This window comes from Enhydra lutris, unplaced genomic scaffold (assembly GCF_002288905.1).
Source record: "Enhydra lutris kenyoni isolate GAN:26980312 unplaced genomic scaffold, ASM228890v2 scaffoldscaffold46, whole genome shotgun sequence".
Taxonomy (NCBI): Eukaryota; Metazoa; Chordata; class Mammalia; order Carnivora; family Mustelidae; genus Enhydra; species Enhydra lutris.
The window spans coordinates 15,158,072-15,181,150 of record NW_019154130.1 but is presented as its reverse complement, the minus strand read 5'-3'; the positions used below and the strand labels follow the sequence as shown (position 1 = coordinate 15,181,150).

Below are 23,079 nucleotides of genomic sequence, written 5' to 3'. Positions count from 1 at the left end.
GGCAACTTCTACCCACTAACATCTCCCTTAGACTCCTTCAACCTTCGCTGACGGAAATTAGTGACCGCGATGACAAACGGGTCCTCTTTAAGAGTGCCTTGCCCGGCTGTTCTGTGAATGGTGGCCCTTGGGAGAGGAACAATGCGATGCCCTTCCCGGGGATTTTATTAGCCTTTATTATTCCCCTACTACACATGGGGCTCAGAGAGGGGACACGACTGGCCCAAAGTCACACAGCAAATAAACCCAGGGCCTAACCACTCTGCTCTCCCGTGCCCCACTCTGCCAAGCAGGCGGAGCTGTTAGGACATCTGTTTCGCACACACCCTGGGATTTCCTCCGTGGCAAACACCTTGTCATTGCTTCCTCAGGAAAGCCTCTGCTGACCTCCCCAGAGAATGCCAGGCCTCCTTTTTAGAGCCGACTACAGGTCCCTGCATTTTTCCCTCAGAAAAGCATCACAATTTGACCCATGTATTGAATTACTTCGTGTCTGTCTTCCCGCCAGGCCGGAAGCTCCAGGAAGACAAGAAGTGGGCAGACCCTGCTGGACGCTCACCCGGGATCTATTCTCCTTTTCTTAGAGAGCCTGACTTTGTTTGGGGCAGCTGGGTACCCAGCCGGATCACTAGCTCCCCCAGGCTCCCCTCCAGTTCGAGAGGTACGGAGGCTCTGGCTTCGGAGATGACAGTGGGTCCCTAACAGTGCTCAGTAAATGCACGCTGAATGCAGGACTATGGGCCGGCTCTGGGCTCAGAGTTGGCACTCAGGAAATACGCATCGTCTGACCAGACCCAAGAAGCAAAAGACCCCCACAGCTGCCCTTGCCTTGGAAATACTTTTATTGGTTCTGAGAGAACAGGGCTGTGGCGAGCTGGGACGGGCACAGAGCGAAGGGCGGCGGCGAGAGGCTTTGCTCCGGGGCAGACATGCTGTGTGGGGGCTGCTGGCAGGCTCCCTGGCCCGCCCCGCCAGCAGCGGCTGGGTCCATGGCACTTGGCACCCGGCGTCACCTCTGCCGGCTTGGCACAGTGGCCTCCTCGGCGGGCGCCCCCCCTTTCCAGTTGCAGGAGTTGTGAGTCTTTCACAGTGCGGAGGGGTGGGGGTCCGGGGTGGGCACCTCCCCGGGGTGCAGGCAGGCCCCGTCCGCCAGTCCATCCTGGGCTCTCAGCGGCTGCAGTGGGGTGAGGTGCGCTCCGGCTCCTCTTCTCCCACTGGGGAGCTTGGCAGTCCTGGAGGGGCCCTTGCGGCCTCAGCGGGACATCATCCGGACAAACTCTGCGAGGGCACAGGACCAGGTGGGGAGAAAACAGCAGAGTCATGCCCAGCTCAGGCTGCCCCTTCCAAGTCTTCTCCAGATCCGAGCCCCCCACCCCACCATCACCACTGCCCCGCTGGGCCCCTCCAGCCATTCAGCTTCTTCCAATCCATCTTGTGCACAGCAGCTGGCGGGGGCCTGTCTCATCTACCTGGCCCCTCTGAAACCTCTCAGGGCCCTCCGGGGGAAAATGTCCAATATCCTGTTGCTGGCCTCAAGGCCCTCCGTGCTGTGGCCCCAGCTGATGTCTCTCTCTCATAGTTCATTCCCCCCCAACCCCCCACCCCTGCCCCGCACTCCAACCAAGCCGATCTCCCTGTCAGGGGAGCTGGCACACTCACTCTCCCTCCACCTCTCAGCTTGCCTACAACCTGTCTCTTCTCTCTCCTTTTCCTTTTAACTAGACTTGATTATTTGGAACAGTTTTACGTTCCCGGCAAAATGATGCAGAAAGTACAGAGTTCCCATTCACAGGGGGCATGCCCCACCCATGCGCAGCCTCCCCTACCATCACCACCCCGCACCAGAGAGGGACATGTGTTACAATCAATGAACTGACACGGATGTGTCATTACCCAGAGGCCACAGTAACACTCAGCTTCCCCCTCGATGCTGTCCATTCTGTGGGCTGGGGCAAATGCGTAAGGATGCGTATCCACCACTACAGGGTCCTACAGAACAGCCTCACGGCCCTAAAACTCCTCTGTGCTCCACCAGCTCAGCCCTCCCTCCCCCTAAACCCCTGGCAACCACTGATCTTTTCATCGTCTCCATAGTTTTGTCTTTTCGAGAATGTCATACAGTTGGAATCATGCACGATGTAGCCCTTTCAGATTGGCTTCTTTCACTTAGCGATATGCACTTAAGATTTCTCCGTGTCTTTTCATGGTCTGATAGCTCATTTCTTTTTAGTGTGAATAATACTCCATTGTCAGTTTATTATCCACTCACCAGCTGAAGGACACCTTGGTTACTTCCAGGTTTTGGCAACTGTAAATAAAGCTGCTATAAACATCCGTGTGCAGGTTTCCGTGTGGACGTAAGTTTCAGTTCATTTGGGTGAATATCCCTTCCTTCTTTTTCACCTGGTTGGTCCTACTCATCCCTTAGGGTTCTACTGATTTATAGCCCCCTCCAGGAAGCCTTCCTTAATACCCCCACCAGCTTGGCACAGATGCCTCCTCTGTGCCCCACAGCTTGCTGTATTTCCCCCAAAACAGCATGCACTATACTGTTGGCTTCTGTTTTCCTTGCTGGTCTTGGGCTCCTCAAGGTGGATCTCGGCATATGGTAGGTGTACAATACAAGCTAGAAGAATAAACGGGGGATGCTGGGCTTGTACGGAAGGGCCATTGTCTGTTGGGGGGGGCACTACCAGGACACAGGGTGACCTGGAATTTTCAGATCTGGTGGCAGCAAAGCCTCCTTTCCATGTAGCCACACTCTCTTCGAACTTGGAGTCTACCTGCTCCTCAAGAAAGACACCCCAACCTTTGTGTTCTGGATACACTCACACTCCAGCGCATGCTTATCTTGACTTTCTGCTCAGAATGCCAGTTCCTGGAGTAGAGAGTCAATGTTTTACCATATTTTTGCCCTGCATCCAATAGTTGTCCTGAATGGCGTCACGCAGTGTGACATAGGTGGTGGCTGAGATTCCAGACCTGACATAAGATCCAGCTCTGTGTCTTAATAGTGAGGCGATCTCAAGCAAGTCGTATGACTTCTCTGAGCCTCAGAGTCCTCCTCTGCATCATGAGGCAGTAAGAGTGTGATCCAGAGAGTTGTTGTGAGAATAAAATGGGATAATATATGGAAGTGTACTTAGTACAGTGACTGGTACATAATGTGTATACAATAAATGATAACTATTGGGGTTATTACTGATTTATTTAAAAAAACACTTTTACTGAGCATTAACTATGTGCCAGGTCCTGAATTATGAGGAAATACAGAGATCAGAGATAAAATGTTCTTCTCTAGAAGTTCTGTCAAGAGGAGATACAGCTAGCATTTGAGGGACAGTGTGAAGAACGAGAGTGAGCCTGAGGTGTTATAAAAGCCCAGGAAAGAGGAATTCAGCCTGGAACCAGTGAGGAAGTGCCAGAGGAAGACCCACTGCTGAGTCTTGAGGGGTTAAGAGAATTTAGTCCAGGCGAAGAACAGAATAAAAAGCATCCTGACCAAAAGGACAGAGCATCCAAACGAGAGCTTGGCAGGATCGTGGATCACAAGTGCTGGGGTTTGGCTTTAAGGTGGAGAGTGAGTGAAGGAACAGCAGGATCTGCGACTGGGGAGGTGAGCTGTGGCCAATCTCAGGGGGCCTGAGTGTCAGACTGAGGAACGGGGTGGTCCGAAAGTAGCTAGTGTGGATGGAAGCAGGAGTAGGTGGACAGATAAATGCGTAGAGATGGATGGGGTCAGTAGACACAAGGATGGATGGATCGATCAATTGCTTGATCAATGAGAAGATGGATGTAGATGGGGAAATGACTACAGATAAATCAACAGAAGTGTGGGTAGAGGCATAGATGGTGGGTAGAGGCATAGAGATACGTGAATGTATGAACAGAGACACAGAAGTATAGATGTATGGACAGACAGATGTACATGGGTGAGTGGATACCTGGAAGAATGTACAGAAGAATGAACAGATGCATAGACAGATCTATAAATGCATGAATGAACGGTAGTATGGATAATTATTTAGAGACAGATGAGTGGATAGACACCTGGACACACGAAGAGATGGATGAATGAACATACGGAGAGAGAGATTTGGCAAGATGGACCAATGGATGGGGATAGGGAATGAATGGGAAGGTGGATTACAGGGATTCGTGGGTGGAGGAGTAAGAGAATGGAAGGGTAGGAGCATGGGCAGTTGGAATCATGATGGATACACAGCTGGGAGTCTCCATGGATCATCACTACTGCCTTGGCTTATCTTCCATATTCAAGCCCCACCTACCTTCAAAGTCTACTCGTCCATCCCCATTGAGGTCCACATCTCGGATAATTTCCTCTATGTCTCGGTGTCCCACCTGATGACCCAGGAGTTTCCTCATGGCCTCTCGCAACTCACTGGTGCTTATCTCCCCATCACCATTGGTATCAAACTAGAGAGGGCAGAGAGGAGAGAGGAATAGCTACAACGTGGGGAATGTAGAATCAGATCCCAATGTTGGGCTCCTTTTCCAGCCTCATTGTCCCCCTCCCTTCCCCCAAAGACCCTTCTCTGTCCAAGCTCCTTCCCCTAGAATGTGATTCAGGGCTTGGATTTCTCTTAAAGTAACCATGCTGGAGTTGGAATTCTAACAACCCCTGCACCCCTGGCCTGTCCATTGCCCATTACTCACCTCTCGGAAAGCATCTCGCAGTTCCTTCACTCCAATCATATCTGCTGTTTCTGCCAGAAGTTTAGGTCCCATTAGTTCTACGAAGTCATCAAAATCCACATGGCCACCCACTGGAGACAGAGGAAAGGGCTACATTATCCATCCAACCACTCCCCATGTCTAAGCAATGGAAGGCACTGTGAACCCCTCCTTGACCTATCTAGTGCCAAGTCCAGGGTACAACCAAAGGCCAAATGAGGACAGAGAGGTGACCATGGACAGGTGGTCTGTCAAAGAATGGCTCAGGGGAGTGGCCAGGGTTAGGCCAAGGAAAGCAGTCAGGAGGTATACAGAGGTAGATACAGATGAAAGAAACAAACACTGGGGTAGAGAGAAGGGCAAAGAATTTCAGAGACAGAGAGCCAAAGACACACAAACAGAAAGGCAGAGAAAGGAGAAGTTAGGAGCACCTGGCCCACTTGTCCCAAGCTTTACTCTTGTTATGCCAATGGAAAGTCAACTCCAAGACCCCCCAGCAGGTAGGAGTGCTGGAGAACTGACTCTCCCCCACCCACAACATCTTTCAGCCAGTGACTTAATACCTGGCTGGGGAGGTGAGGACCCTAAGTTCAGGGCATGCACGCTGCACGGACTCTGGGAGCTGCCTAGCAAACCAGACTTGGCACTCGCCCTGCTAGCCGGCTTGAGAGACTACTTCCTGTGGCCTCCATCTCTTCATGGTCTCACCTCCCTGCTCCCTCCTGACGCTTCCCTTCACCCTCACATAAATTGCTCGCACTCAAACCCTTGCTTCTGGGAGAACCCACACTGAGACAGAGAGCAATACAGGAGAATAATAGAGGAATAATATGCCTTCTGCTTAACAGTCCCCGTGTGCCGCCCACGTGTGGGACTGTTTGGCAGATATGCCCTCACAGACTTCCTGTGCTCCTCTCATTTTACAGTTTACACCTGAGAAAAGAGGCTCAGAGAGGCTAAGTGGTTTGCCCCAGGTCACAGAGCCCAGAAGAGATGGGCCCAGAACCGAGCCATGGGCCCGTGTGACTGCAGAGGATAAGGATGGCGGGGACAGGAAGGGAAGGAGGTGCACTGTGGAGGGACTCACGGTTCATGTTGATCTGCTGGGACAGCTCAATGAGCTCCATCTCAGTGGGCATGTAGCCCATGGTCCGCATGCAGTTGCCCAGGTCCCGACAGTTGATGTAGCCGTCCTTATCCTTGTCAAATTCTCGGAAGGCCTCTCGGAGCTCTGAGCAAAAGAATAAAAATGGGTGTGGTTGAACGAAAGAAGAAAAGTGGGACCCGCAGAGCCTCTGGGCAGAGGTGGCCTGAGCGCCCACCGGCCAGGACAGCCAGACCCTGGAGCCGCTGGGACTTCCCTGCTCTGACCCCTGGCCCCGTAGAGAATGCCCAGCCCTGGATCAGGCCACGTCCCCAGGAGGCCAAGGTGTCTCTGCTTCTCTTCGCAGCAATCTCCCTTCCCTCACCTTTCTGGACTGCTGAGCAACCCTTTCGCCTTAGGGGCTGGGTCTTACCTTCAATTTCCTCTGGCCGCAGAGATCTGTCCTGAAACAAAAGAACATGTTCTGTTAGCAGCTGTGAGGTGCCTGGACATCACAAAATGCCCAACCTGGGGACCATCCACGCGACAGCAACCACCGGGTGGGGAGAGTGCCTGGACCATGTCTTTGAGGGAGAAAAGTACAGCCCCACATCTCCCACAGACACAGGAGATACCCAGGGACCCCAGAGCCCCATCTGTGTTCTCACTCCAGACACAAGAATGTTGTCAGGGAACAGAGTTGGTCTGGAGGCAAAAGCCTGTAAATAAAGCAGGGTGGGCGGGTTGTTGTGGTCACAAAAGAGAGAAAGTCTGCAAGATAACGGGAGAAGGGCTGGAGGGACAGAAAGCTGGGACCAGACAGGATGCCCAAGAGAGAGGAAAAGGAGGAGGAGGAGCCACAGGTGTGGAGGCAGAATTAGGGCTGTGCCCTGCTTCTTGGGCATGGCCCACCTTCTCCAACCTGACCCCCATCCTACACTTTGCTCCGTACTGGGACACAGCATAGGACCCTGGGGGCTGCCAGGGCTGGTGGCTGCCGCCGGGGTCCAAAGCACACATCTCCAGCTTCGAGCCGTGCCTAGGTCTCCTTGGGGACTCCAGGAAGCCCTGGGTCTAGGCATCTGAACAGATGGCAGAAAAGTCTCCAAAGAGCAGCCCGGAGGATGCCCCCGGGGTAGGCTCTGGCTGGTGAGGTGCCAGCTACCCCAGGCCTTCCCAGGAGGCAGGCAGACTAGCATGAGCTGCATGCCTACCAGCAGGACCTGTTCCGTAGGCTCCAAAACTGGTGCCCAGGGCTCATCCGTCCCACACGTCACAGCTCTATGACTTTGGGTGGGAGGGTGTGCCCAGCTGAGGAAGCACATGCCAGCTGGGGGCACACCTATTGTGAACATAGACACACAGGCGGGCCCTGGGCAAGCCTGAGGCATCTCAGCTGTGCACACAGGCAGACCCTGACCTTGACCCAACAGGGTCAAGGCAGGCAAGAGACAACTTCTGCCCACCCATTGTAAACTGGCCCCAGAGCAAGAGATGCCAGCTCCGGAAACTCTCAGAATCTTCCAGAAAGGGGCCACTGAGGGACGCCTGGGTGGCTAGGTCAGTTAAGCTTCTGCCTTTGGCTCCGGTCATGATCCCAGGGTCCTGGGATCAAGTCCTGCATCAGGCTCCTTGCTCAGTAGGGAGCCTGCTTCTCCCTCTGCCTGCTGCTCCCCCTGCTTGTTCTCTCCCTCTCTGACAAGTAAATAAAAAATTTTTAAAAGGGGGGGCCTGATGAGCAACATCTTGGGTGGCCAAAAAGGATGGTTTTTGCAATGCCCCATACCCCCAGCAAGTGAAGTGAGCAAGTACACAAGTGTATGCGTGCACACACCCTAGGACAAGTCATCAGACCTGAGTCCTTTCCCACCCTTCAAGCCTCAAGCCACCTCCCACTTACTCTAAGACCTGGCTCTGCAGGACTGGAGAAGAGCAGGTGCTGCTGACCCCCACTGCAGCCCCCTCCCCTTCTTGCATAGCCGGAGCCAGGGAGCAGGAAAGCCTTGCTCCGTGTGCCTCTGGCAGAGCTGTTCCGGTAGAGTCCGGCGGCTGGCCCTTGGATCGCCCACTCCCCTCACGGAGCAGTGGGGGTATGTGCAGTAGAGCTGGGGATGCCCATCAGTGTGACAGGGAAACCATGAGCACCATTCCCAGGGGTCAGATGGGAAGAGCGCACATGCACACTCCTTTCTCCCCAACATCTGTGGTCTGGGAGAAGAGGTTGACCTCTGGAGTCAAACACAAGTTCAAAGTCCAGATCTGATAGTTCCTAGCTGTGGGGCCTTGGGCAGGTCACTTGAGCTCTGTGAGCCACAGTCTCCTCATCTGTAAAATAGGTTAACGCCAGTACCCATGTCACAGGGCCTTTGAGAGCATCCCAGGAGACAAGATATGTAAAGCGCATCACATGCGGCATTCAGTAAGTAAACCTGCAAATGTTTGTGTCTGCAACAACATCATTATGACCCTCCTCCCTGTGACTGTTCAGACATCTGGAAGAGGCTGCCCAGACATAGTAGCCACGTGTGGCTCTTGAGATTGGAACCAGAAAGCAATGAAATGAACAATTCACTCAAATTGCAATAGCCACGTTTCAAGTGCTCAATAGCCATGTGTACGTGGTGGCTAATGTATTGGGCCACACAGATCATAGACTGTTTCCCCCACTGTAGGAAGTTCTCCTGGACAGGCCTGTGTACTCAGTACTGCTGTTAAGAGAACAGGAAGCCTTGGAGTCAGACTCCGCAGAGTCAGATCACCCACTAATTGTTATCCTGAGCGTGTTTGCCTCTCCAACTCATTTTCCTCATCTGTAAAATGGGGATGATAATAGGACTTACCTCTCGGAGTTGCTCTGAACCTTACAAGAGGCAATGCAAAGCTCTTAGCACAGAGCCTCGCACAGAGTATGTGCTCAAAAAACCAAGCAAGCAATAAAACAGAGAATGTCATCTGTTCGTTACTTCTTGCCAGTGGACGTGGACTCACCAGTGCTTTGCAACCATGGGTGGGAAATTTTGGGGGGCAGGTTCGCAAGTTGAGGGCTTAGGAACTATCCATGAGAGCACACGCTTTGTTGCGGACAGAGCCCCTCTTCTTCCCAGCACCTCCTCACGCCCTCTGAAGCCAAGCTCAGTGCGGCTCCACGGGGGCCAACTTACGTACAGGCTGCCTGTTCTCAGCGAAGCCCTTGCGTAGGAAAATGCAGGCAGGGCCCAGCAGGTTGTGCATGACAGCGCAATTCTGGGCCAGCATCAGGAGCGGTCCCGGGAGCTCACCGCTGGCTGCAAGCCCCTCCTCACTCGTCTGCACCACCGCGTAGCTGCTCTTCTCCTCCTGGCGCATCTTCAGCCAGCACCCAGCAAATACAAAAGAGAGGCAGGGGTCACCGCCCTGTCCCACTGGCCCTCCTGGCCTCAGCCTGGCTCCGGGTCCTAGAAGGCGCTCTCCTCAGGAGGAGACCCTTGAGAGTCAAACAGCGGGGTTCAGAGAGCTCTCATGATGCACGGGAGGCAGGAGTCAAATCGGTTCAACAGATGGAGTCTCATCCTTGACTGCCACAGACGCTCCGGGGAGAGCTGGGGGGTGACACCCGTTGTGTGGCACATGGGCACACACATGCTCACGACACACACACGCACAGGATCACATGCTCACAGCACATGGAAGCTTACAGAGAGAAGGGGGTGGAGGAGGGCTTCTGCTCCAGCCAATGGGAAGTGCTCACTCAGAGACTAATGAGTACAGGCCATGGCCAAGATGCTCTTGAACAGATTTGCTGCCCTGCCCCCACTGGACCCCACTGGACACAGTGAGGACAGTCCGAGCTGGGACCACGCAGAGCAGGCTCACGTAGGCTGCTGGACTGACAGGCGCCAACACAGGGGCCTCGCTGATGGAACCAAGTAGGCAGGGGAAGAGGGCAAAATGGAGGCTGTCAGTCTCCTCTGAAGGGGCAGCGCTATTTAACTCAGTCCAATGTTTCCTTCTGATTTAAAGCACTGGCTGGGCCAGGCAAAGCCCATCTGTGGGTCACATTCTTCCCAGTTTGCAGCCTCAAGACTAGACACTATCTGCCCCCAGCAGCTCTCCTTCTTCCCCCTCCCGTCTGTCTCTGGCTCTCCGCCCAGCTTGCCCGACCTCTAGAGGCTTAGGCAGGGGCCCTCTCTGCTTACCGAATATAGCTGTGCTCCCAGGCCCTGGCCCTCCCCTCCTCCACTGTAATGGTTCCCATGCAGCTATAAAAAGTCAGCACTGCTCACAGACCTCCCCTTAGGACAACTGCAGCATCGAGACACAACATTCTATTCCACGCTGGCCTCCCCAGGATGCCCAAGGCCCCCCAGCATCTAGGATAGGGCACTCTGCCTTCCGTCCTGAGCTTGGATGCCTCCCTTCAGTGTGAGGATTTGGAGGCAAACCTTCCCAAGAAGAAACAGAGCAGCTAAACCTTGGAGGGCTCTCTTTGTCCTTGAACCCCAGAGCTGCAGACCCTACCCTTCCATCCTGCTGCCAGGACCCTCCAGCTCACAGAAGGTCATGCCCAGGAGAAGATCCTGTGACTGAGGGGGTAGCCTGTCCTCCCAGGCTGAGAAGAAGAACGCTCCCCGCCAGCTTACCTCGTCCTCCCCCTCCTCTCGTGCCTCTTCTCCTCAAAGACCCACACTCTGGGGCTACAGACTAGACTCCCTTCCAATTTCCTAAGCCTCTTCTAGGCCTAGAGAGGGAGGAGTAGTATCCTGGTTCAGACCCTAGATGAAGGTCCTCAGTGCAAAGCCCAAGTTCGATGAATGCAATAAGGGTGGGTCTTCAGTGGTCTCAGAACCTGAGAGAGGTGAGAGAGACCAAGGGCCATTCTGGTTTGATGTCTAAAAGAGTTCGGAGCCTCGGTGACACTTGCACAGGCTTCCAGGACCCAGGCTAGAGCGAGGGCAGAACCAGAGAGACTTTCCCAACTGGGAGGCTGGCTAAGAGGAAGCCGGGGAGTAGAGAGTGGCTGGACCCCAAGAGGCAATCTCCCGAGATGTGTGTAGAGAATCAGCCTTTTCGCTTCTGGCTGAGTCTCACACACTTGGCTCAGAGCGAGCACAAGGCAGGAGGGAGGAGGTAGCAGGCAGCATAGAACTCTGAAAGGCCACTTAGTACACTGGCTTTGGTCTCCCAACAGTCTTGGGGACAAATTCTGGCTCTGCCGCTTCCTTGCTATGTGACCTTGGACAGGTAACTTCACCTCTCTGTGCTCTAGTTTCCTTCTCTGCCCAGCGGGGAACAACGTGGCCACTTGCGGGATTCTTGTGAGAAATAAGTGAGCTACTGCATAGTGCCTGGAGCGTGGTTAGAGCCGAACACATGGAGTTGCCATGGGAATGACAATGACGGTGATGACGGAGGAGATGCAACATGAGAGATGCTGGGAGCCAGAAGGCATTTACTGCTGGCTCCAGAGGAAGTGGGAGAATATTTGCCAATCAGGGAAGAACCGAGAAGGGATGGAGAAGAACGTGTTCCCACGAAGGAGGCACCAGTGGTGGCTGGGGAATTTCCACTGCACCTCTTGATCATAATACCGCCTGGCACCAAGTTGCCCGGGGAGGCTGCTGTTCTTCCCCGGCCAGTGATGGCACCTGACAGCCTGGTCCTGCGCTATACAGAGCCCACGTCAGGCCGCCTCTCCCCGTTCCTGGCTCCCCGGTTACCACACTCAGAAGCCAAGTGGGCAGCAGCCCACAGGCTGACAGTGTCTCCTGGCACCAAGGGGACATCTCCCGAGTGTAGCATGGCAACAAGAGGGGTCAGCTGGCCTCGTGACCCAACAGCTTTCTAACAATGCAAGCCAGCCAGGAGAAGACAGGTCAGAGCTCTCGCTCCCCAAAGGTATTCAAGGACGGGTTAAATGAGTAAGGGCTTGGCGAAGGGGGGGAGGGAATCACTGTGGTGAGTGGGAATCCAGACGACCTGTAAGGTCAGATGCCGGAATCTATGAAAAGCACTTCTGACAGCAGGAAAGAGAGAGGCAGCCCCTTAGGGAGGTTGAAATACAAATGGAATACCAGCTATGGGGTCACACGGACCAGCATTTCAACTCTCAACTCCGCGTCCACTGGGCTGTGTGGCCTTAGGAGAGCTCCTATCTCTTAAGTCCAGCTCCTTTCTGTAGAAATAGCCAGGAGAACTACTTGGTGGGAAAGAGCAAATGAGATCAGAGATGGCAGGTGTGTTGGAGCTGTCCAGAAGAAAGCAATTATTACCGTCACAAACAAACACGACATTGAGTGCAATGTGCTTTACTGTCTTTTACCTTATTCCACCGACTTAAACAAAACCTCTCCTATTTTCCTTTTTCCTTCCACCCCTTCTCCGAACACCCAGGGTGGAAAAATTAGGACCATGATGTCGATAACACTAGCTGACATTTACCGAGGACTCTGTTCCTGGCACTGTGCACAGCACTTTATCTGCTTCCACCCCCTTAGGAGGTAAATAACAGTATTCCCACCTGGTGGTCTGGGGAATTGAGGCCCAAAGAGGTCAAGTAACTTGCCCAAGGTCACACAGCTGGAAAGGAAGGATCTGAGAAGTGCGGGTCTTAAGCACTCTGTGGGGTACGGGGGAGATGGGCGGGGTGGGGCAAAGAGACGCTGCCTGTTCTAAGTTCACCTCTTTAAGCTCCAGACAGAACTCCAGGGGAAACGCTTTCCCCCGGTCCTCTAGACTAATTCAGGTCAGTTCCTGCTTCTCTGCAACAGCATGGAGGCCACCTGTGGTGCCAAAGGCTCCCCTAAGATGACAGATGATGTGGGTTGTATGCACAGAAGAAGCAGTCAACCCTCGGAAGGATCCAAGGGACCCGTGAAGATTAAAGAGAATTTGATGTGAGTGGCTTAGGTAAATGAGGAAGACAATGAGCAGAAAAGCCCGGAATGTCCTAAATTAAAAAGACTATCGAACCGACCCAGGAGGTGGTACGGGGTTAGGGGCAGAGATGCCATTAGTTAACCTGAGACCTTGGGTAAGTCACTTTACCCCAGTGGTAATCAAATTCCTTGACTGGAAAACAACAGAACTAGAGGAAAACATTGCTATCTTTCCTTCTTCCTTTAAATAATATCCATGAGTTTCTTCTCCAGCTTGACTACAGAGAGCTAGAAACACAGGCAGAGCCTACTTGAAGCAAAACCGGATAGATGTAAGCCGAGCTTTGCATAAAAAATGTTTTGGAGGTGGTAATTTGCTTTCCAAAAGGAATTCTTGCAAAAGCATATTATCCTGGTGTATAAGCAATAATTCCACATCAAAAAGCGACTTACAGACACCTTTGCTCAACATCCTATTTCTCAGTGAAAACAATCCGGGGCTCTGAACCAGCCTGGTCCTAGTTGAGATTCTCTGACCAGATTCAGGAATTACTGAGGGTAGCAGGACATATCCCAGTAGCAATGGGATCTACTTCAAGACCCACAAATCAGAAGGCTTAGAGACCACCACAGAGAAGACCAGAGACTCTCAAAGAGATGAATGACACCCGCCCCCGCTCCCGCCCCCGCCCCCGCCCCCGCCCCCGCCCCCGCCCGCTGCCACCCTACAGCTGGGAAGGAGCGCGCAGGGTCAAAAGCCCAGATCAACTGTCTTCCTTTCCAGCAGCCCCAAGGGGGTCCACCCACTCACATTCTATGGACCTGTGCTTGTCATTTTATGGCCCAGGAACTACCTGGTTTCTTTCCTAAATCGTATGCTAATTCCCAAACACAGCCCCCCATGTAGCTATAAGTCCCAACTTAAGCTCAGAGCCTGAGACACAGAAAACCGGGGGGACTGGAGGGAATCTGGAGGTGGGAACAGGGACACAGCTCTCGACAAAACCCGTGAAAAGGATAGCAAGCTTCAGATGCCCACCCCCTCCGTCCCCAACTCTGGAACAGATGGCAATATGCCCCCTTCCCCTGCCCCTGTCTTGGGAACTCCAGAAACATACCTTCCTTGAGAGATTTCTCAGTGGAGACTTGACACAGTTGCCCATCCTAAGCTGAGGCAGCCCCTCTCAGGATCCCCCGGTCCATGAAGGAGGCTCCTGGGGACTAAGAGACCTTAGTCCCTGTCACGGCCAACCCCAGCCTCTCTCTGCCTGCGCAGCTCTTCCTCCTGGCCCGTTCTGAGCCCTCTCTCTTGCGCGCGTGCTCTTTTACTCGTCTGCCTGCTCCTGCTCTCTGATTTTTTTTTTTTTTTTTTTTTGGTGGATTGTGTGTGTGTTTGTGTGTCTGGGTTTAACTTTCTGGACACTTTCTTAAGGAGATGAAGGCAGGAAGGGAAGAGTACAGGGCACAGAGAAAATCGCCTGGGGAGCGGCTGACAGAGGGCAGCAAGCCTGGGAAGGCTGCCGGATCATCTACATCAGGTTAGAGCGCAGTCCTCTCTCTGGTTCATTTCCCTTCCCTCAGCCCCTCCTCTCTTGCTGCCAAATCTGCAGGGAGATTGGTTCAGGGAGGGGGACCCAGAATGGCAGCTGCAGCTGGGAATGAGGCCAGCAGACCCAGAAGGGGAAGCAGGCTAGTTTGGGCCACCAAAGCCAGGTTGCCTTCCAGCTCCCAGCCTTGTATGTGCATACACACACACACACACACACACACACACACACACACACACATCTGCGCACAAACATGCATAAGCAAGCACTCAGGGACAGACACACATCCTAACTGCCCCCTGGCAATTGCAGCTGGATTGAGAGCAGGCAGTTCCAGTTGAGGGCCTGGAAGATCTTGTGACATCCCCATCACGCTCCATTTTTCACACTTGCTTCGTCACTGAAATGGGATGAGGCTTCGGGGCTGGAAGAAGCACAAGCTGAGCCAACAGCGGCAAGCAGATCCTTCTGCTCCCTTTGCTACTCAGGGTCTCTCCAACCCAAGAGAAACCAAAAGATGGCGATGAGGGGGCCTGATGGAGGTAGTGCTGGTGTGACGGAGGGCTGCCAACCTTCAACAATCCTCTGCCCGATCCTGAGCGAGGATCTTTCAAGGCTTCCTTGCGCTGCAAAGCTAAGAGGCCGCCCTTTGCAAAGTGGTCTTCAAGGTCCCACGACTGGAACTTTTTAGGTGAGTGGCTCTTCCTCGTCCCTCTTGGTTCTAGGTCTGATGAGAACTCATCTTCAGCCTCAGGTGTCACACCCAAGACCTACAGCCAGAGCCAGATGACCCAGGAGCGGAGGTGTCCCTGTTTCCCGGCAGCCAGCTTCTCCCAGCAGGGGGCGCCAGAGAGGGCATGGGAAGCCGAACTCTCCCCGCCCCTGATAGAACAGTCCTCGCGTGCAGCGCTGAGAGAGTTTTCAGTACGGAGAGGCTGTTTTTCCACGGACTTTTTGTCCAGCTTTGGTGCCTGGTCAGAAGCTCCATTAGGGGAGTGGGTGGGCGCTGCCCAGAAGGTACCACAGGCTCCCCGCTCCCAGAGAGCCGTGGGAGGAAGTCCCTGGATAGCTCTTGACGTCTGTGCTGCTGCTGACGATGGAACGGTTTCATCAGGGGAGTTACTCAGCAGCCTTGTTTGGACCAAACCTTCAGGGGAGGTGCGAGAAGGAGGGGCAGCCCCTGAGGACAAAGGGAGGAGTCTGGGGTGGTGTTGACGCCCAAAGGGCAGGAAAGACACTGGGGAGATGAAACTGAAGAGTGAGCAGCTAATATAAGTGCCTTCTCCAAAGATGTGTTCCTCCACAAGGGAGCATGAACCAGACTCTCTGCGGGACCCGGGGGTCAGAGTCATGAGACTCAGGTGCGTGAGAAGGGACAGCAAGCCTGGGGTTGAATCCTGGCTCTGTCACCAGCTTCTGACTTCTCACATTCCAGAGCTTCTGTTTCCTTGCCTGGAAAAGGGGGTTTCCCCTTATCTTGCTTATAAAGCAAATGTGGGCATGTACCTGGCGCACGATAAATACTCATGAGTAATTCTTAAAATGGAAAAAAGAAGTATCATTTGTCCAGTTATATATGGGCCAGGCACTGTGCCTGGCTCTGGGAATGCTGTGGGGAGCAAGATAGGCATGGCCCCGGCTTTCAGGGGGCTTACATTCCATCAGGCAGGCAAGAGCTGTTAAAGAGTTATGAATGCACTTACTGAATCAAGTTTCAGGTAAATGCTATGAAGGCGGAAGGAAACACAAAACCTCCAAGAACGTGAGACAGAAGAATGTGACTTAGTCTGTAGGGGATCGGAAAAGACTTGGAGGTCAAGCCTAGGAAGCCAGCCATCTGCAGACTCTTGACAAGCTGGGACTCACCAGGGACCCCAGAGGGAAGTCGGATTAGGTTCCAGATACAAACCCAATTCATATTAACTACCTGGGCAGACATATGGAAAGGCAGCACAGTGTCAAGCGGAGAGTCTCAGTGCCAGTGGCAGGTGACTCTGATTTAATAGCTGCAGGTGAACTCTGGACATGGGTGGTGGTTAGTGCTCTGGGTTATTCTAATCTGCAGCCAGTGTTGAGGACCACAGACACGGATGCTAAGAGCCTGCAATGCAGGGGTAGACATACCTGGGTTCAAATCTTGCCCTGCTGTCTAGCAAGCTCTATGACCTTGAGGACTTGTGAATCTCTCTGTGCCTCAGTTTCTTTATTAAGTGGGTACACTAATAACCCTTCCCTCCTAGGGCTGTTGTGAGGAGTTAATGAGATAATACACACAAAGGGCTTGGGCACAGTGCCAGCCACCTAGAAGGTGCCCCTTTCGGCCCAGCAATGGTCTTAAAGGGCCAGCTGCTCCCACCTCTCCATGCTCAGCTGAACACCCACTCCGTCAGACCTGGTGACTCCTGCCCCCTGCAGGCCAGCCCCGATCACAGCACCCGCTTGCCGACCTTGGAATATGCCTGTCCTTGGAAGCAGGAGACAGGAAACAGCAAAACCAGAACCCCATGGAAAAGTCATGCACTTTGAATAAATCCCACCCTTCTTTACAGGGAAGGATGCTGACCCTAGCTTAGGCTGAAGGCAGCAAGGGACTCAGGGATTCAAACTCAGAGCTTCCCTTAAACTGGGCAGGTCAGGCCGAGGTGGTCCTGAGTGACAGGGATAACTGCGATCTGGAAGAAACAGGTGGCTTAACCTTTAGCAGGCATTTTTTTAAAAGGGCTGAATGGTAGGGGCTTCTCTAAGGAGCAAAGCACATCACATAGCCCCACCTTCCTGTCATTCATCAATGTGGAAGCAGCCCCTGGGCCTCCAGAAGCCTATACACCGAGTTCTGGAATGGAATAATAGGATCAGAGGGATGAGAAGGATAAACCCGGTGCTGATTATTCCTGATTAGGAGGGAGGCTGGCCTCCAGCCCTGATCAGTTCTATCGCCAGTCTTCAAACTTAGATGACGCCCAGGGTGAACACACTCAGGGAAAGCTGGGTCGTAACCTGAGAGGTGCTTTGTGGATGCTTCTGACAAATAGGAACCACTCTCAGGTGACTTCCTACCTAACCGGCTCTTTAGAGATCACAGTCCTGTCATTTACTTACTGTGTGGCCTTTAGACAATCCACTTCCCCCCTCTTGACACTGTCTCCTCATCTCTAACATGGAGGGTGAGAATGCCAACCTTCACGGGTGGCTGAGAAGATACTAGGGCAATTGTTCAATGAGGTCTCGTCTGAGGTCTCAAGCACCCTTTTTGCTTCCCCCACACAGCCAGAGGTGAACGCAGCTCTCCTGGAGGACTCTGCAGGATTGATATCAACCCCAAACTGACCTCTTTACCCTTCCCCAGGCCCCAGGGGAAAGGCAATAGGGGCTTCTCACCCAAGTAGGGAGAGACTTGGCAAGGAGAGAGTGAATAATATACACAGCCCTCATCCTAGGAACACAGGCTTAGTATGATAGAATCTATTAGGACCAAACTCATGTCTTTCTCCCTCATCTAAGGTATAGGAATTAAGACACCTCCACAGACCAGAGGTTAGAGATACTCGTCATTCATTCACCTATTAGATACTGTGATCGTGTTATGTGCAAAGCAGCTTGGGAATTGGGCTAGTCTATTCAAATCGGGAGAGATGTCTCTAGAGCTAGAAAAAGGTGAAGGATGGGACAGAGATGTGGGTTTTATACACATATGCCTCTTCTACAGGGGCTGTTTCTTCTCTAGCTTGGAGTAAGGAGCAGAAAAACTGCTCTTAAAATAGTTTTACAAGTCCCAATGCCAAGAGTTGCCCCAAATCATGCCTATTCTGAGTTAATGTCTGATGCCACATCTCTCTAGGCTGCTAGGTGACATGTCCTGAGCTGGCCATGCAGAGGGTACTAGAGAAGGTCCCTTGTCATTCAGCTCCTTCCTTTAATGGCCTTTCTCACCTGGCTCAGAGACAGCTCTCAAAGTAACTTGCACAGGTCCATATTCAGTCACTCTATTAATAATATTAATGAAGGCTGCCCTTTTTTCCAGAACCTACTGGACCCAGACCATTTGACATAGTTAATCTTGTGTGGCCCTCGTCAATAGCTCTGCAAGGTAGTTTTTGTCAATCTCATTTCTGGATGAACAAACCCAGACCAGAAAAAGAGAGAGAGAGGGAAGAGGCCCAAGGTCACAACAATGGGAAATGACAGCACTGGGATTGGAACCTACAACTCTACTTTCTCCCAAGCTACCATGTTATGACTTCAACTCAAAACCACACCATCTGCCTGCAGGCAGTAAGTGTGCTCTGGGAGGTCACTGAAAGGATCTTAATTCCTGTTCCCCCTACTATGGGAGTCTATCTTGGTCCCTTCAGTGTCACTTTGAGCACTAGCTCTCCTTGACCACATTACAAATGGAAAGAAGGTCCTGGACAGCACTTGGTAGTTAATCAACAATAACAATGACAACAACAACAACAATAATAACTGATATCGATGGAGCCCTTGCTTTGGACCATGCACTGGCCAAAATCTGTATATACCTCCATGTCCCATTTAATTCCCCCAAAACCCAGTGAGGTACTATGATTTTCCCTATTTTGCAAACAAAGAAACAGAAGCTTAATGAGGTTAAGCAATTCACTTAAGATTAAAAAAAAAAAAAAAAAGACCTTGGGAGACATGAGAAATAGACCTCCCCAGGACTGTTTTGCCTTACACAGATTTCTATCTGATGGTTTCCGTATTCCTAATCCCATTTCCCTTTTCTTGGTCCTGGCCCAGTCTCTAAGAACAGAAATCTCAGTGCAGAGAAGGGAAGGAAAGACAAATTCCCCTCTGTCTCAGGAGACCAGAGACTCTGACCCAAAAGTCTCAGGCTGGGTTGTTATTGCTGTTCAACCAGATGCCTTAGAGCTGTCAGCAGGAAGCCCAAACCCAACGTGCTGAGCTTTACAGAAAAAGTCTGCAGCTCCAGAGACCAGAGCTTCCAGAGGGAGGTGGTAAATATTTGATGGGACCTTCCAGCTCTTCCTGACTCAGGTGACCCTAGTGACATTTCAGAACACTGGACTGAAGGACAGTCTTCATTAATGACTAAGAAAGCAAAAGGAGGAAGAAAACCAGGTAGCTGAAATGCTCTGAGCTCACAAAGGGCCCAGGCAGGCAAATTCTGTTAAGACTGGAAAAAGAAGAGCCTCTTTTTCTAGGAACGAAGTCATGTTAGCAACAAAATGAATAACCAGAAAGTGAGTGATTCTGTGTGAGTGACTCCCCCCTTACAAACTGCTAGACTATAAGCTCCCAATAGCCAGAAGCCCATCTGTCTTTTTCACTGGTGTCTCCCTCATGTCCCGCAAATGCCTGGGCAAAGTAGGTGCCCCCAAATATCTGATACACGTTTGACCAGATGTCACCAATTCCACAACCCAGACCCGCTCCACAGACCCCCGCCCAGACACCTGATGCCTCCTACCTCGTACATAAGCCACCTCCGTGAACTTCCAGCACGACACGTCACTGCGCTAACGCCCAAAGCTCTACCTCCACATCTCTACTCTGGAGAATGGCTTCCAGCTAACTCTGCTAACGAGGGCTCCCCACAGGAACAAAGCCGCACACCGCTGCCCTGTCACACCGCACAGCAGCCCCGCGCAACCCGAATCCACGTGCAGCTCCTTCATGTCAGAACTCCACCGGCCTCTGCCGCCACGGAGTAGTATTTTGAAAAGGGATGTGCAGATCTGAAGCAGAACACACATGGCCTCCTTGGAATCCTGACCCTGCATGGCAAGCCAGGAGCCTCAAACGGCTTCCCTACACTACATCCTAGCACAGAAATGCTCAGGGTCCCCTCTTCCTCCACACACCACGCAAACTCTGCCATCAGACCTCTGCATTACTCCCTCCTCGGCTGCCGCAGAACGGCCTCAACCTGTGCCAATGAGTCTGAATTAATTATGGGCTCAGAACTAGAGGCAACCCTGGCTTTGCTCAGGAGTTCACAGCTTCCTTTCTGCAAACCTCCCTCCCCAACAGCACACCCCAAAGTGGATTAGACCTGGATGAGAGGACAAAAGCTCAGCTTTCCAGGACTCTTGAGAGAAAGGCCTAGAGGAAAGAGAGTAGCCACTGGTGACCCCTTAGTGACTTTTCTGACCCTAGAATGCATATCGACTCAGGCGAGGCTGTTATTATTCCACGTCCTGCGACCTGACACCTGCCCAACCGCCATCCTAGTGACATCTCTGGAGTGAAAACCTCCTTAAAACACCCCCGAAGTACCGATTTGAGCCACGGCTCTGTGTAGCCCTTCCTTGCCTACCCAGACGTCTCTCTTTTCTCATATTTTTGAGTCTCCATCTAGCTCTCCTAACTTTTCCCAGATCTCTGGGGCCACCACAGCCCATGACTAGCGTCCCCCATCCCCAAGCAAGTCTGCGTGCCCTGAGGTAGTCATTCTTATGCCCCAGACTCCAAACCCCTTGCTCCTTTGGGTCGCTCACTGGCAGTCTTGACAAGAGACCAAAGAAGTGGATTTGGCGCCACCTGCTCCGAGCGCCCCTGCTGACCCCTGCAAGTCTCCGGACGGTTTGCGGCGGTCGTTCCCTTCCAAGACTGGCCCGTTCTGACGGGTGGAGAGCGGCGAGACGCTGGTGCCTCGCCCAGAAGAGGCCCGGAGCGTGGACAGCGCACAGGGTGCTGAATCAGGCACGGGGGAGGAGGAGTGCCGGCCAGGGCGCAGGGCTGCGGAACGACTACAGGGAGCGTGACCGGGGGCCGCGGGCAGCGGAAGGAGGGCTGTGGGCGCGCAGCCGTGCCAGGGTCCCGAGCGCCTTTCCCGGGAGCGAGGGCGGGAGGCGCGGCCCTTACCTGGCCGAAGGCGGAGCTGAGCATGGGGCGCAGCTGGTGGAGGAACGGGTCTGCCTCGGACGCGGCGGCTGGAGCGGAGTCCCCGCGACCCGGGGCTCGCAGCGAGCCCCGGAGGCCAAGCGCCGGGGACAGCCCCCGTTCCTCCCCATCCCGCCCGCGGGCCGGCGGCAGCGGCGACGGCGGCGAAGGTCGGGACGCCGCGGCCGGCAGCGCCTCCCGGGGCCTGCAGTGCGCCTGGGGGAGCCCGCGCCTGCTCCCCCGCGCGCCCTCCTCTCGCGGTGCGGGCCGGCACAGGGGCCTCCGCGAACTGGGGTCCCCGGACGGCGGCGGCGTGCCCGGGCCGGTACCGGGCAGCCGGCGGCCAGGCAGCCCTGGCTCCCGGGCAGGGCCGTGGCGGGGAACCCGGCTGCCCCCGCTCGCCGCCTTCAGCAGCGACGTCTTGGACTCGCTTTTGGCGATGTGCGAGCTCATCGCGGCGGGGCCCGCGCTCGCATGGCCCGGCGGGGGCGGCGCGGTGCGGCGCGGCGCGGGGCCCCCGGCGGGCAGAGAGCGGGGCGCCCGGCGGGAGCCAAGCCCGAGGACGCGCTGGAGGCGGGCGCCGTCCCCCGGCCGCTTAAATGCGGCCCCGTCGCCGCCGCCCATGTGACAGCGCAGCCTCTACGCCCGGAGCCCCGAGCTTCCCGGCGGCTGGCGGTGCGGATCTGGGGGGGCCGCCGGCTGTCCCCAGAGAGCCCACCCCCGGCTCCTCGGCGTCCCAGGTACCGCTGCGCCCCGCCCCTTTCCCCGCCCCGTGCTCGAGGAGCCCCGCTTCCGGGCGGCCCCTGGCGGCGGAGGGGGCACTGCGGCGCCGCGCGGGGAGCGCTAGGGAAGGGGCTTGGCAAAAGGCCCCAAAGATGCCCGGACCTTGGTGGCCGGCAGTGCCCCTTAACACGCCGGGGAGACTCCCACAGTGACCCGGAGCAGCCGGAATCTCCAGAAATGCGGGCGGGGTGCACTCCCCAGGGGGTACAAGTTGGCAAGGAGGAGGTGCGGTAAACTGGCGACCTAAGGAGGAGGAAGGCACTCTACGACGGCACTACGTGCAGACACCGGAGCCAGGATGGCGTGGAAGGACACTGCTGGAAGGAGTGTCTAGGGGGTACTTCACCCACTCCAGCACGGTGAAGTGCGACCAGGATGACCCTGGTACAACAGCCAGAGAATTCTGTTTTCAAAACAGAAGAGAAGCCAGGTGGCATCTGTATAACCTGGACTTTGCAGGGCCTGGTGATCACCGATTTTCAGGTAGGACCCATTTGCTGCCCCTCCAGCTGTTGTCCCCCCACCCCTGCGCACCCCACCTCCTCCTCCTTCTAGATGTTAGAAAAATCCCTGCTCTCAGTGAGTAGCCCAGGAGCCACACAGGCCTGGTCTGAAACTCAGATCCTAGCTCTGCCACTTACCATCTTGGGTAAGTGTCACCAACCTCTCTGAACCTTGTTTTTCTCTTCTCTTAGATGCAGGTAACAACCCTAACCAACTCCTTGGTAACATCCAATGACATCATGCACGTAAAGGGCCCTGGCCGAGGACTTGAAACAGAGTACACAGGGAGCTGGTTAGTTCCCTTCCCTCTGCACCTCATGAGGCCCCATCTGCCACTCTTGTCTAGTAATGGGATACTTGAGATTTGACGGGGGTGGGGGGATGGGGTGTGAACCTCCCAGGCTCTCCCTGTTCTGGTCTCTGGTCCTGATGCCATCCATGCATGAGAATCGGGCAAATCTGGTCACCGCTTGGCCTCAAAAGGACAGATGGACAGATTGCCAATATGCTACACTTCGACCATGCCAAGGGTGCTCACTGCCTGTTTCTTTTACATCTCCATATGCAAGGAATTAAGAACAACAAACAAAATGGGCCAGAAAAGCAACTGCCAGAGGCCAAAGTGAACAAGAGAAGTGTGGCAAATCTTTCCCAGCTCACCCAGAAGGGACCGAACTGCCGAATCAAAGCCACTCGGGTTCCTGAGGCACACACTAAGGCAGGCTGGGATGCAGCAGCTGAGAAG

At 54.0% G+C, this 23,079-nt stretch overlaps 1 protein-coding gene across 3 annotated transcripts; it reads right to left on the bottom strand.

Annotated features, from left to right (window-relative positions):
- Positions 1 to 820: 820 nt before the first annotated feature.
- LOC111156488 (calcium binding protein 1) lies at positions 821 to 21,671 on the bottom strand. 3 transcript variants are annotated; one of them, XM_022517422.1, is made up of 7 exons: positions 13,752 to 13,796; positions 8,945 to 9,124; positions 6,213 to 6,243; positions 5,783 to 5,926; positions 4,678 to 4,787; positions 4,290 to 4,437; positions 821 to 1,278 (listed from the first exon to the last, which is right to left on the bottom strand). In XM_022517422.1, exons 1-7 carry the CDS (start codon positions 13,794 to 13,796, stop codon positions 1,253 to 1,255), a joined length of 684 nt encoding a protein of 227 aa, XP_022373130.1. In that variant the 3' UTR covers positions 821 to 1,252. The 3 variants fall into 3 exon arrangements, with proteins under 3 accessions (XP_022373130.1, XP_022373128.1, XP_022373131.1); XM_022517420.1 differs by lacking the exons at positions 8,945 to 9,124; positions 13,752 to 13,796 and adding an exon at positions 21,030 to 21,671; XM_022517423.1 differs by lacking the exon at positions 8,945 to 9,124.
- Between the last annotated feature and the right edge of the window lie 1,408 nt (positions 21,672 to 23,079).